The 15,627-nt window shown below is 44.6% G+C and overlaps 1 protein-coding gene across 1 annotated transcript in view; it reads right to left on the bottom strand.

Moving 5' to 3' along the window:
* The window catches only part of KCTD19 (potassium channel tetramerization domain containing 19), a 1,216,368-nt gene that overhangs the window by 595,128 nt on the left and 605,613 nt on the right, over nucleotides 1-15,627 (bottom strand). Inside the window, exon 8 of the mRNA XM_085637050.1 lies at nucleotides 6,591-6,694. Within this exon, the coding sequence (XP_085493176.1) occupies nucleotides 6,591-6,694 (104 nt within the window). The remainder of the gene's footprint in view (nucleotides 1-6,590; nucleotides 6,695-15,627) is intronic.

Raw genomic sequence — 15,627 nt, 5'->3', positions numbered from 1 at the left:
GCTTACACCCGACCGCATCCAGTTAATTACTAACATGACAATACCCAAGACACAGAAGGAGGTGCGGGCTTTTATAGGCCTCACTTCATACTGTAGGCAGTGGATCCCTCAATATGCATTTCTAGCAAAACCACTCATTCAGTTGACAACACAGGAGGCAGCCACATCGACTGTCCTCCCTTGGACTCCAGAACATACACATGCCTTTGAAAGCTTAAAGAAAGCTTTATGTCAAGCACCTGTCTTAGCAACACCATGTTACAGTAAACAGTTTACACTCTTTGTTACGGAACGCGAAGGTACTGCCTTGTCAGTACTCACACAGGAACAAGCAGGATCGCACAAACCGTGTGCTTACTTTTCTAGCACATTAGATCCCGTAGCTCAAGCTCTTCCTGCGTGCCTAAAATCAGTGGCAGCGACAGCCTTAGCAATCAGACAAAGCGATTCTATAGTATTAGGACATCAATTGACAGTACAAGTACCACATGCAGTAGAGGTTCTTCTGAACCGAACGCAAACACAACACTTGACTATAGCAAGACTTACCGGTTATGAATTGACATTGTTTCAGCCACATATAGAGATCAGACATTGTAATACATTGAATCCTGCCACACTTTTGCCAGTAAACGGAACAGACCCGCTAGCACATGATTGTAGTGAAGTTATTACTATCACGACGAAACCTAGACAAGACCTGACAGATGTCCCATTGTCAGATCCAGACCTGACGTTGTATGTAGATGGTTCATGCATGAGAACAAGTACAGGAGAGTTAGTGGCCGCGTACGCAGTCACAACAGACACTGAAGTCATTGAAACAACTTGTATTAACATTTTGTCAGCTCAAGCAGCAGAGCTCATCGCTCTGACACAAGCCTGTATTCAAGCCACCAATAAGAAAGTCAACATATACACAGATTCACGTTATGCATTCGGAGTCGTTCATGACTTCGGCGTGCTGTGGCGAGAGAGAGGTTATTTAACTTCTCACGGTGCCCACATTCAGCACGGTCCCCTCATTCACGCCTTATTAGATGCAATACATCTACCCACTGCAATATCGATTATGAAATGCAAAGCTCATACGAAAGTTACTGATGTCATTTCTCAAGGCAATGATTTAGCTGACAGAACAGCTAAACAGACTGCTCAAACTCACATAACTGACATGACAAAGACAATAGTCCCGACACCAACACATTGCATGATAGTTAAGGATCCCGCTCTTGACGTAATTGACATACAGACACATGCTACACCAGATGAAATAAAGAAATGGACTGAATTAGGAGGGATCCAAACAGATCAAGGATGGATGACGAAGGAAAAATCTATATGGTTTCTTCCTGATTCCATGGTTCAAGTCGTTATAAATACCGTACATAGTCCAGCGCACCTAGGAGAAAAAGCTATGCTAGACAGTATTCAACACATTTGGTTCAACAAACATTTACGAGCAGCAGCTAAACAAAAAGTCCGTACCTGTATGATATGTTGTCAGTTTAATCCAGGTAAAAGCATTCCCGTAGAGCAGGGTGGATTTCAGCCTCCTGATCACCCTTTTGAAGTCCTCCAGATGGATTATATCCAGATGGAACGTTGTCGAGGATTCAAATATGTTCTCGTAGTAGTATGCGCTCTTTCCCGTTGGACAGAGGCGTATCCCGTCTCAGATTACACTGCCCCGACTACTGCCAAACAGTTAGTCCGAGAATTCTTCCCACGATATGGTTTACCACGTGTTGTCTACTCAGATAACGGCCAGCCGTTCTCATCCGAATTAATGAAACACGTTTCACTTTTGCTAGGATATCAATGGAAGTTTCATTGTGTCCGACACCCCGAGGCAGCAGGTCTCGTGGAACGACATAATCAAACTCTGAAAATCAGATTGTCCAAAATATGTAGAGAAAAAGGTGTTGATTGGGTAGTAGCTTTACCAGTTGCACTCTTTTACATGAGAATGGTAGCACATTCTCGAACAGGGCTATCCCCGTACGAGGTGATCTTCGGTAGACCACCAAATATGTGGGGGACGCCTATACCTCGCAAAATCACTGATATTGACTGTAATATGCTGACAGACTACCTGGCTTCCTTGATGTCTGCACTACAATCTTGTCGTTCACAGGTAGCTGCAGCCTTTCCCGACAACACTGAGGTGAAACCCCATGACGTAGTTCCCGGGGACCTCGTGCTGGTGAGGAACTTTGACCGGAAGACTCAGCTGGATCCTAGGTGGAAGTCGCCGCAACTAGTATTGCTTACCACAAGGACAGCCGTGAAGATCGAAGGCCGCAAGGGCTGGTTACATTCAAGTCATATCAAGAAATTTTATGGACTACCATCCGATGTACAAAGTCAGCCCTGCATTCCCTCACAGACTGATTCAAAACTCCCTTTGGTAGAAAAGACTGAAACAGAACTCTACAAATTAAAACTACGGTCTAGAAAGTCAGACAATTTGATTGTTTAAGTCCTCTCCAAGGTGAAGCGGTTGAATTTGTTCCTGACATGTATCCTCTAGACCTGAATAGAGAAAGAAAAAGTCTAATACAGTTGAAGAAGCATGCGTATTGTAAATCACTGCGTAGTCATTGCACAGTAACGTTACTGATTTTGTTTTTTCTAAGTTTTCTGATCATTATTGTCAGCATACTATTACACATGTATTACCCTATTCTTAAACATAATCACAATGTAACTGCAGAACATTCTTTTAGCGAATTACCTCCGCATGAATTGTCCTATAGATTTGCGCTGCGTAATAACACTTTCATTAGTATGTTACATCATTCCCATCAGACCAACAATGCTACCAATTGTTGGATATGTGGCCGACTCCCTCCCTATCAGAACTATAGGGGAGTTTTGCCTCTCTTTCCATATCCATTCACACACAATGGCTCCTGTGAAGCATGGTTTAGTTTAATTAATTCCTTAGATTCAAACCTGAACTCAGTTTTACTCAAAGTCTGCTACCCTAACAAGGAGGGACTTCCCAAAAGAACAGGAACTGATCTAGAAAATGAAGTATATGGATTAGGTAATTTTACACTTAATCTCATGATCCTGAACGTTGAATCCGAAACTACACCAATCTTGCCCGCCATGTCAGTATTCCCAGTAAAAGGGGAATTATGTGTGAAAAAGAATGGCTCCATACATATGGGCCATAGTAAATGCACCACTGTAATAAAATTCAGTGATCAAGGCAAATCTACATTTAGAGCTTCTCGTCATTCCTATTTCATATGTGGTCAGACCGCATATACACGCTTACCTCTAGATTGGGATGGCACCTGTTTCATAGCATTCCTTCTGCCACCTGTTTTCCTAGCCCCACCTGATTATCATAGGAACATCCATTTAGTACACACTAGACAGCAGAGAGATCTCCCAATTGTCGATTACACCGAGACGGCATGGGAAAAATATACAGATTTCAATAAAGGTCTTTTTCCCTATATAGGTACAGTCACTAATAGTAAGCTGATACGTAGATTAACTAGGACCCTTGAAGCCGTAGTAAATGAAACTATTTCCGCCTTAGGCAACTTAACAGAGGAGCAGTCTGCGATGCGGATTGTTGTTCTTCAAAATCGTCTTGTCCTTGACGTCATCCTAGCCGATAGGGGCGGAGCTTGTAGGGTCATCGGATCAAGTTGCTGCATATTCATCCCAGAAAATTCGCCATCTGTATATAAAGCTATAACTCGCCTTCATAAGATTGTAAGCCAGATACACCAGAATCCAGGCGCCTGGACTTGGTCCGGTTGGTTTTGGAGCGTGTTGTCAGCCTGGGGATGGAGAATACTATCCTTCCTAGGTATTGGCTTTCTCATACTATTCAGTTGCTGCTTATGTCTACAATGTGGGCCAGCGATTTGTGGTCTGTGTGCCACATCGTGCATCCCACATTCAAGTTTTCGTTCACAATACCGGATGAAGAAAGAAGAACAAATGATGTTATATGAACAGATTGATGGATTAATGAAGATCGATATCTCCTGAGGTCAGTAGGGGACAAGGAGGGAATGTGGAAATATGAATTTTCGTGATCCATTATGTCCCCTATCTTAGACCCCAACGGTTCCATGTATAAGCTACAAGTACATGTATGTTCCCTCCAGTTCCAGTTATGAAGACGCAAACACATGTGCGTCCACCGTCAACATGTCCTCTTTCAGATCCGCCATGAATGGGTCGGATATTCCATTCCTAAGTATGAAAGGCCACCGACTTTGTATGGCTCAGTTACTCTATTTTACAGTTCAGGCGAGTAGGCCCTGAATTCTGCCATCAAGCCTTTTCCTGCCTTCTACCTCCGACAGCTCCAGTCTGAGCTCGCATCTGTATCCATGAACTTTGTCCTACTCCCTGCGCGGCTAACGGTGCCTGACTCCAGCCTGTTGCCTGCCAAAAACTGTATTTCACCTTCGAGATTATCTGCTCCGCTCCCCATCCAATGCATTCCTGTCTACTAGTTTAGGTAAACATTCTTCCAGCTACCGAGCGAAGAGCCCGGCCTTGCTGTCCTTGTGCAAGTAATTCATAGCCCTGTTACTATGGAAGATTTCTGCCCTCGCATCTCATGTAGACACTTAGACGCTTGTACACGCACCCACAGTCAGTATAGAATAGATTCTGCCCGAGAAACCTTTCCTATTGGATAACATAGTTCTTTAAACATAGGATGTTAGATATGATTCGGGATTAGGTTGACTTGACCCCTCAGACTTCTGTCTCCACATGTAGAGCTAAATGTCAAGTCCCCTTCACCCCCTAGTTGCACGTCAATCACACGTCATGCGGCTGCGTGCGCATCCTTGCCAAATATTTCTGCTGACATTGCAAGATTTTCTTATGGATCCACCCATTACTGACATCATGCATAATGACGTTTTTTAGTTACACCCAGTTACGCCTAATTTTTAGTTACGCATGTATATTATTATCTGTTTTATCAGCTGTTACGCCTCCTGCATCTGTTTCACTGTAAATGCCTTTTCTATAAATATGATTGTCTGTCAATAATGTATTGCCTATCCTTCCTGAACCTTCGTGGTGATGGAATATGATTGCCATGGGTCGACCCATCCTATTTCCTTTGTAAGGAATAAAGCCTTTCAGACCCTCTAATACCACGGATTCTGCCTCTCATTTTACTGAGTTATTCTTAATAAGTTTCCGCATCAAATTAAGTTCCGGTAATTAAATTATTTACCACAACGTGATTACACAAAGGAGTGACAATGCGTCATCTGTGGGCGATTGGTTGCTGCATCTGTCTGGGGAACACTTACCATCTAGCCATGCAATGCTGAAACACATCAACATTGACAAAGCTAATAGATCTCGTATTGCCGAGACCTATTGGCTTTACCAATGCATGGAGGGAGCTTAGCAAGTACTGCACATCCTCTGTGGTTTGTGGGATTCCTATTGCAAAATGCATGTAGAAGCAGAGATGTGCAGAGCCGTAGGACCATTAGCAACAAAAGTAGCATCCCACATTGTTAAAGCCCCCTCGTACAATTCATGAATACAAATGTCACCTGGGTTTGACTCTGCATGTTTCATTTTGATATTCGGACAAGTCTTTGCATATTTTAAGGTTTTGTAAATTTGTGCGCAATGATAGGCAGCCTTTTTTTGTAATTATGTTTCATCATTTTTAAACTTGGTAACACAATCCACACAAATACAATCCACACCATGCCACATAATTCCAATCAGCATAATTTCACTCAACAGCACACACTTCCACGACACACAATTCAACTCTATACATTTCCATTCCACACCACAAGATTCGACAACAAACCACATATTTCAACTGAACACAATTACGCAACACACCACGTACATCCAATCCCCACCACAGAATTCCAAATCATGCCATAAAAGTCAACATACCTCTCCACAACACAAAATGTCATTTCACATGATTACACTTTATGACACACAGTCCCTCTCCACATAATTCCAGTACACTCAATACTACATCATTACTATATGCATATTTCCACTGCACCCCATGCCACATTATTCCACTACACAAATCCACTCCACACCACATAATTCCACCGCACACCATTCCATAACTAAGACTTCCAATCTAACACACAATTCCACTTCACACCACATATTTCCACTCCACTCCAATCCAAAACACATGGGTAAAAGACATTGTCATTTACATCACCAATACCTCTAACTCTTACAAATGTGAGACCATTTTGCATTGCAAATGCTTGTTTTAATCATGGTCAATGGCAAGGCAGAGCATTTGATGTATAATGGGTCTACCATTGAATTTCCTGAGTCAATTAATGACAGTGCTGACGGGTGAGGACTCCATTATCAGAATTTTAGTTTGCGTCTTATTAAATTCTGTGTGTCTTATGTACAATAGTGATTAACAGACTGCACTGTAGCATCTTAATTTTGAACTAATATTTATTTGGTATGCTTTAGAATCTACCAAGCTACTTTGACTGAAGAACCAGGCTACCATGAGCCAGGCCTCACAATATAAAGGTGCATCTTGTACAACAGCTAAAGAACATCCAAAGACATACCTTCAGCAAAGTCTTTAGATAGGTTGCATACCAATGGCTTCCCACGTAGATTTTTACAATTTGATTCAGCGAATAGACTTTGATTTCAGCTGCCCACTTTTCATCTGTACAACAAATAGTAAATGATATTACAATTCTTTAAAGTGCCGGGAATACAATCAAAACAATATTATATTATGTAACAAAGGGTATAATGTGAATGGCTTCGATAAATATCATATAGTAGGTCCTTTGTAACAATTCTGTTCACTTGTCTTTGTCTACAAAAGTCATCTTAGTCAAGCAATCTGCGCATTTTACCACACTATGCAGAGTAATTTTAGGGCATATGAATATGTCATATTTACTATGTTAACACCATGAAATCTGAAACTATTTTAAAGAGGCAGGAGGCTCACGCTATTGTAACCATATTAGTAAAAGTACATTTGTCACTTTAATAGCTTTAGAACTCCTTGTCGATGTGTCCTTTGCTTTTGGAATATTCTAAGCCTTAATCCAGAGAACCACTGTCGGTGTCTACTCTTTTTAAGTTTGAACTGGCTTGGTTTGAGACAGAGATTGGCCCGGACACCAAAATAAAACTGGCTCTATTTGTGAATTATATAGCTAAAAAAGAAGCCCATGTCTTCAAATCAGGGCCGTGTTGAAATTGTAAAAACGTGCAGTATATGAGTTTTGCAAGGAAATCAATAGGAAAAAGCAGCCCACTAGACCAAAAAACAGCCCACAAACTGACCGTTCAAACCATCCTTTCGGACACTGCCTGATTGCTGTCCTATGGACAAGTAAATCTGTATTTGTAAAGCGCAATCTACTCACCCTTAAGGGTCACAAGGTGCTGAACCAAGAGGGGTCTAAGCAAACCACCAAGGCCATTGAGACCAGGGCAACCCAGAGACAAAACAGTCACAACAAGGAAAACCCCGCCCCAAACAACATTCACCAAAGAGGACACCACAAACCTGGAGGTCAACCGAAGGCAGAAGAAAACAGCTAGAGAGAAGACCCATCAACCGCCACTGGAGAAGAGTCATACCCCGAACAACACAAACAGCAAAAAGCTAACTGACATCCCAGAACCAACAGTCTGGACAAGGGCCACTGGACACTTTGTCATCCAGGAAACCGAGAGGGAGGAAATCCCCAAATCGAACAACCAGCCAACCAACTGGCTCATAGGTCAAAGTACATCACAAAGGGACTATCCCAAGCGAGTCCCAAAACCAGCTGCTGAAGGGACAGGACAACACCCCGCAACAGCCCAAGAGCAACCAGGGATGCAGAGCGCCAACGGCCCGGGAGCTCCAGGCCAGAAAAGGCAGGAAAACAATCTACATGCCACAATTACAAGAAAAGGAGACAAACAGGGCAGCACACAGCCCAGCCCTGTCGACATCCCAACAGGCACCCAATGAGCCAGAAAACTGAGCCACAGACCCGCTAGCAGAGATAGGAGGTCACCAACTCAGTGCCCCCACAGGCCGGGAAAGAGCAGCACAGTGCCAAACAGCCACAATCCAGAAACCCTCCAACCACCAAGGGCAGAGAGAAAGCCGCGAGAACCAGCCAGAACCAGGCCAAAGAGACAAAAATCAGCAAGGAAGCCAGGGCGGGAGCCAAGCAGCCCGCACTGACACGCCAACGCCACAGCCCAGCCCACCTCAGGGAAGACAGGTGCAGAAAAGATGCCAAAGGAAAGGGCAGGGAGGCTGGCATGGACCCTCGCCACGCCAGGCACAGAACTGCCGGACACAGTTAAACGCCTGAAAGGCAAACCCCAAGGCATCAAGCCCCTAACGGCCTGCGCCAAAAACCTCCTGGAGGCGAGCCCCCCGAACCAGGAAGCCCCTAAACCCAGAGACATGGGCCGCCAGCACACCAACAACCTATCAAGAACAGGCCAATGAGGGTGTAAAAAATAACCCTGGGCGGAAAACTATGCTACGCTCCAGGAGTGTGCGTAGCGAACGCAACACGCGCTACGCGAATCGCATGTAGCACAGTGCAAAAATGCGTATGGGACATTTTTTGCTCGCTCGCGGTCCTAAACGTCAAGTTGGCGAGCAAAATCAACATCCCGGCGAGACTTTTTCCTCGTTCGCGATCAGCAACATCAAGTAGCCGATCGGGAGCGTGGAAAATAAACCTCCCGGCGAGATTCTCAACGCGGGAGGTCAGGTTTCTCATTTCGAGTGGTCGCGTATGCTCGCAACCGCTCGTGATGAGAAGCTACCAGTCCGCGTTGAGAAAGCTGCCACTCGAGTACAAATCTACTCATGCGGCAGAAAACTACCGCTTGCACTGTGCATGATGCCATTCGCAATGACTGCACAGTGCGGACATGCATCCGGCACTGTGCAATCATTGCAAACAGCATTTCCCTACCGCACTACGCAGTTCGCGTAGCTACGCGTATCGCGATGTAGTGCAAAGTGCGCTTCGATAGCGTAGCAAACTATGCCCAGGGTTAATAAAAAGGGAACAGCGAGGTCACAAAAAACAGAGTCAGAAGCCAAAGCCCCCCAACCAGACAGGAACCAGAGGCACAAAACCCCGCCAGAGCCACAATGCCACATGCGAGGAAAACCAGGGGAGTACTTTTTACCTGGAAGCAACACCGGAGGAGGTCACGCTGCTATTATCCACCTGCCATCCTGCTGACATCAACTCGGAGCAGTTCAGGAGCTCTGTAGCTGTGGTCGCCCCCGCCGCCGCGCTCCTGACATCGCGCGGCCGCGGAGTGGGGCGGACTACACTTCCCAGCCTGCCCAGCGATACCGCCCACTGCCTGGTTCCCGCGCCTGGAGGCGTTTAAAAGAAGACAGCCCCCTCCGCCTCGCGGGCGGCGCCGGGCTGAGCCCGGGCAGAGGGCGGGCCGTCTGTGGCCGTCCGGAGGCCAAGGGAGGCCAGGCCGGGCCACCCCTCTTCGCTGTGCCATTGGATATCTCCGAACTGTCACATCATCGGACCAAAGACAACTGCCCCTCACCAGGCCCCACACGGTTCTGTTAAGTATAGCAGACGGTCAAGTCTTATTCTATCCTGATCACAGCGTGAATCGTATTGGGCCACTCATTAATTTCCTTTTTTGGTAACAGTTTCGCCTTCCCAAAATGGAAACACGTAAAAGCACAGCAGGTACTTTAGACGCTTATCTATTGAGGGCAGAATCCCTAATTATACAGGAAATACAATCAACCGAAAGGAGGCTCTCTTTAGAACCCTCGACAAGATCCAATAGAACTTCTGATGTGTCAAATCTGTCTTCACTGCCCAAATCACCTACTCCGACGATTATCACTGAATCTCCGCCTAACCCCCTTTCAACCTCATCTGAACGAATCGGACTCCGGTCGAATGTAGGCGCATTACAACCAAAGGGTCCCCTAACACGAGGTAAAGCTAAAACTAAGACGAGTATTGGGAGGGGGACACACAAAAAAGGTCAGCTTCCCAAAGGGGGGAAGGTTTTACAATTTCCAGCCACTTGTGACATAGGCATACAAACAGAGGAAATAAATCTAATCTCCCCACGACCAACTATTCACTCTCGGCGAGACGATTAAGCTATCGGTAGAAAATAGTGTAAAGACGTTACAACTAGCTGTCAGCCGCGACATTGAAGACAAACTTGGTGAAATGATTTCCCTACTCTCTTCGGTGTTTAAAGACAAATTTGCCCAACTCACTAAAACTGTACTTGCTGGCACAACCCGACCAAACTTGACAAATACATCGCTGGTAACTAGTCAACCAAATGCTCAACAAAACCAGAATTTACCACTCTTAACAAATCATTCCAACAATCCTAACGCAAATATCCCTACTCTTCATTCTATAACTAGACCAACGAAGATTCAAGAAACAAAGGGAGCCTTAAGATCAAATACTGAACTAGACCCATCCGTGAGCCCTAAAGTAATTCCAAACCATAACAACAGGGCAGATCCCATAGCTCCTACTATCCCTAATAAAGATCATTTACATTTACCACCAGATGCCCGGCCATACGTCCTGGTCCTAACAAATGTCCCTTCCTTACAAAAAGACTCTACCGAAACATGGGTCTCGCTAAGGAACAAGGCCACCCACTGGCTTACTAAAAACACCTACTTCCACCCAAGACATATTAATCAGATCCTGATGGTGCGGAGAGTGGGCTGGATTGGTGACTTTCACAAAAAAAGCCCCGGGGATTGTATAGTTATAAACTTTAGGTCACCAGGCCTAGTTCGCTCTCTACTCAGAATCAACAGGACAATAACACATGAATTTACTCACATTAAAATGGTGTCACTTGACAATTTCTACCGTAGCGAGCAAATAAGTGCTCATAGAGGGAATGGGTGTATTCTTACCCAAAATAGATTTGAACAGCTCACCACACTAGAGGAGGTGGACTGACAGTTAACACCACTGGTCAATTTTGCCTCTCCAACTGCCATCCTTCCTCCACCTCTATCAACCACCCATTTTGAGTTACATCCTGGAAAAAACAAGACCCTCCCTCTCTCAACTCACCTAGCACCTATAATCCAACAAGGAATCGCACTCAACCTTGAACAGATCAGTACTCCTGAAAATATTTTCCCTCCGACAGTTAGACCTCATAGGGAGGATGACATTAATACCAGCATGGAATTTACTGCACACAAGCAAAACATTGTCAGGATAAATCCCATATCTAAGAAAACAAATTCTCCCTTAAAAATAACATTCTGGAATATATCAGGTCTTCGTACAAAGATCCAAAACGAAGAATGGATTAAATTTCTAAACGAATATGAAATCATTGCCCTCCAGGAGACATGGTCAACAACCCCTATACATGTAAATGGCTTTAAGACCTTTTTCAGCCCAGCGCTCCCTTCAACATCTGGTAGAGCAAAGGGTGGATTAACCATATATGTCTCAAATTTAATACCAACTCTGGAGGCTCTCACCCTTAAAACTGAATCATAATATCAGATTATACGAGTCACCATAAGCAGAATGCCACCCATTCTAATAGTCAATTTCTACAATAACCTCTCGGACACCAGATTTACAGAGGTAATAAAAGAAATTTGCGTTTCTTTACAAAAACAAATTACCTCTAGTAAAGGAAAGGAACCAATAATAATCTGGGGGGGGGGATTTTAACTTAGCACTATGTAAGAGTACCTTAAATGGTAACTGCGGTTACTTGGACCATCTACAAAACGACATCCCCCATTTTTCACACTCCCATAAGGGGTCAGTTATGAACGAGACCATGATCCTTTTTCAATTGGCCTTCGTTAATGAACTTACCATCCCCATAACTCCCTTTGTCCCAACCTTTAACGGCAGAGGTTTATCCTCCTGCATCGATTTCATCCTAGTAGGGAATATTTCCCCTAACATGATCACTGATGTCATCACTCATGATTGCGCATTCAGTGATCACTTCCCACTGATCGTTACAATGCAAACTACCGCCCCCAAAAAAAATGCTGAAACATTACTTCACGCAGATCTTATCTCCATGCCCCGCTCAAATGGCTACACATTGAAATGGTCTAAAATTAATCCCATTGCCATTTTAGAAACTATAATTAATGCGGCCCACCAAGCCTCCGAAGTCTGCTTAACGGAGACGTCTACTCCTGCAGAGATTGTGGCTAACTATGGAAAAATAACACTAGAGGTTAAGAATGCCTTGACAGTCCACCCTCGGGCGCAAAAAACATCACAGGATAAACCTAAGTTCAGGTGGTTCAACTCAGTATGTTCCAGAGCCCATAAAGACCTCAAGATTGCCCTCAAAAAATTTCCAATAAATATTCTTGAAATTTCAACAGCCAGGCAAAAATATAATAAGGCAGTAACATCCAGGAAAAGGGAACTTAAAGAAGAACACTGGATTGCATTACATAATAGCTGCCAGAACAAAGACACGGTAACCTTCTGGGAGATCGTAAACTCTTCCTTTTTGACTGGACCGAAAGTTAGTGGTACAGTCGAAACTACCATCTCTGAACAAGAGTGGGTCACCCATTTCTCAAAAAAAATTTCAAACCCGGGTGGGCAACTTACACATACTCACTCCTCACCAACGGCCAGAACCAACTCTTTAAACATGAATTTTGAGCTCGCAGAGGTAGAGCTGGCCCTGAACGCTAGTAGGTCAGGAAAAGCCCCGGGACCTGACGCGGTCCCTATGGACCTATATAAATCAAATATCGACCTCTGGGCTCCCCTGCTACTAAATGTTCTAGAGGCGCTGGGATATGTAGGTTTACCAACTTCTTGGTCAGACTCGATCCTAGTCCCTATATTCAAAAAGGGAAATAGGAACAGTCCTGCGTGCTATAGACCTATTTCCTTACTGGATTTTTTTGGAAAAGTAGTAGGCAGAATCCTCCTAACACGCCTACAAAACTGGGCTGAGACAAATAACATCCTATCTGACCTCCAGTTCGGGTTCAGGGAAGGTAGAGGCACCATTGAACAGGTCCTCAACCTTACCCTTTTGAGAGGAAAGTATGTCCATGCAAAGGGTGGCAGTCTTTACATGGCATACGTCGACCTGTCCGCAGCTTTTGACTGCGTGGACCACACTAAGCTCTGGACCGTAATGACCCAACTGGGCATTGATACCAATCTGGTCAATTACATCAGAGAAATCTACTCGAATACCACTACTAGAGTAAGATATGGCACCGGGGGACAGTTAACATCATCTTTTGGAATTGAGCGGGGGGTAAGGCAAGGCTGTGTCCTGGCTCCCTTTCTTTTCAACATTTACACCAATGGTCTAGAAGTAGCCCTGTTAAAAGGTAGCCAGGACCAACCACACATTAAACAACGCCCAATCCCCGCCCTCCTATATGCGGACGACGCAGTCATACTCGCCCGCACCCCCCTTGAGTTACAACGGGCTCTGGTTAGATACACAAATTTTATGAAACACCTGGACCTAAACATCAACGCCAAAAAGACCTTCGTGATGGCATCAGGGAAACACTCACGCAAAAAGAAAAACATCTATCTAAACGACACCAACATAGAGTACACCACCACTTATCCCTACTTAGGAGTCGTGATAGATAATAAAACTACCTGGAAAAGTGCAATAGAGAACAGAAATTCACAATTCTTAAAAGCAACAACGGCCCTGAGAGTGTTCGCCCGGAGGCTGGGCAAAAGAGCATCTAAGGAAATGTTAGACATATATAACTCAAAATGCCTCAGCACGGCGACCTACGGGGCTGGGATTTGGGGAAATGCACGTGTCACTTTACTCCAAAAGACAGAGAACTCCTTTTTGAAATTCTTGTTGGGAGTTCCGTCGTCTACTTCAACTTTTAATATTCAAAGCGAATTGGGTCTTCCATATATCACAGATGTGATACGCATGCAGCCTATTCTTTTATGGCATCGCATCTGGTCCACACCAGAACTAAAATTCACTCAGGAACTCATCAATGACTGCTTGAAATTGGAGCACGGATCACTAATTACCTGGCTTGCTTTTGTTAAAAACTTTCTAACGGATTTAGGACTTGAGCACCTTTTTTTAAACCCCCAAAATATTACCTCAATCCCCAGAAAAAAACTGCGTGACATGTGCTTAAGCCATCTAACTGCTCTGCGCTTGGCTCTTGAACTAAACAAAAACTCTGTACAATTGTCCTTTTCCATACAAACAACTGACCAAATAGAGCCTTACCTGAATTCCATTTTAAGTAACTATGAGAAATTCCTACTCACCAGATTACGACTGAACATATTCCATCGTTTAATTACTTTTCCTATGATGACCGATTGGAGTACCCAATTGACGCTGTGCCCTTGTGACGACCTTTCTCCCCAAACAACTTTGCATGTAATTATGTTCTGTAAATTCTATGTAGAGCCTAGAAAGTTATACCTGATCCCCTTTCTGAAACTTCTGGGCTTAACTCAATGTCGGCCAGCTTTTATGGCCCTCCAAATGCTAGAAACAGAGTCATTGGCAAACAATATGGCAATGTTCTTAAAATTCTGCGTGCGACACAGAACAAATCTTTAAACGGTGATTAGCCCCCCCTCCCTTTTTTTTGACAGATGGTCTTTACAAGTTATTCAAACATACCCTACGATGAACTGGGATTAGCCCCCCTAGGCACCCTAAAACTGCTAGTTTGTTTCTTCCCTGTCCTGCATCGCATAAAGATTTTTATTGTATTTTACTATTTTTAATGACTGTCAAAACAATCCTTTTTACCGCTTCCTTTTGCACTTACTGCCATTTAGTTAGGCCAAATTAACTTATCCTGCTACAATGATACGTGTATAACTGTTAATGTATTTGATATGCAAACGCTTTTATGGTATGTAATTGCCTTACCGAATAAAGTTTTTCAAAGTCAAAGTCAGTAGGAAGGCAGGCAGGAACCTAAACGAAGCAAGCCCAAACCAAAAGACCAGGCTGCAGGTGGAAATGTGGTAAGACCCTGCCATCACTGCAGGGCCCGAACCCGGCCCCAGAGGTTTCGTGCAACAGAAGTCAGGGACTCCATGTCCCACCATACACAACAGACCCAGTCACAAAGCTTCACACGGTTGAAAAGAAGGGCGAAAAAACCGACACACGGCACGCACCCCAGTAAAGGCATACCACTGACAGCACCGCCTGCCAACCAAACAGCCCTACCAGCCAGCCCCGGCATGCATGGGGAACAGCCAAAACCAGCCCATCGACAACCAGGCACACCAGGGGCCCCCCAACCCATGAGCAGCCACAAAGCAATGCCAGAGAAGAGGCACAGCAGGTAGAACAGGTAAATAGAGGGACCACATGCGTGCTGAATAGCCATAAAATACAATGAAAAAAGCAGAGAAAACCAGCAAGGTCGGACATCTCCCGGGCCAGCAAACACCCGACCACACTGCCACACCAATGCCCTCACTAGAATTCCCAGTCGCACACCACTAGCCACAGCTCTTGAAGAGCAGGCCAGTGATGACACAGGCCACCAGGCACTCCAGGACTACCCCAAGCACATCCCCCAAGCCACGCAAGGGCAGC

This window comes from Triturus cristatus, chromosome 12 (genome assembly GCF_964204655.1).
Source record: "Triturus cristatus chromosome 12, aTriCri1.1, whole genome shotgun sequence".
Lineage (NCBI taxonomy): Eukaryota > Metazoa > Chordata > Amphibia > Caudata > Salamandridae > Triturus > Triturus cristatus.
The sequence above is the reverse complement of the archived record's forward strand: the minus strand, read 5'-3'. Positions and strand labels throughout refer to the sequence as shown.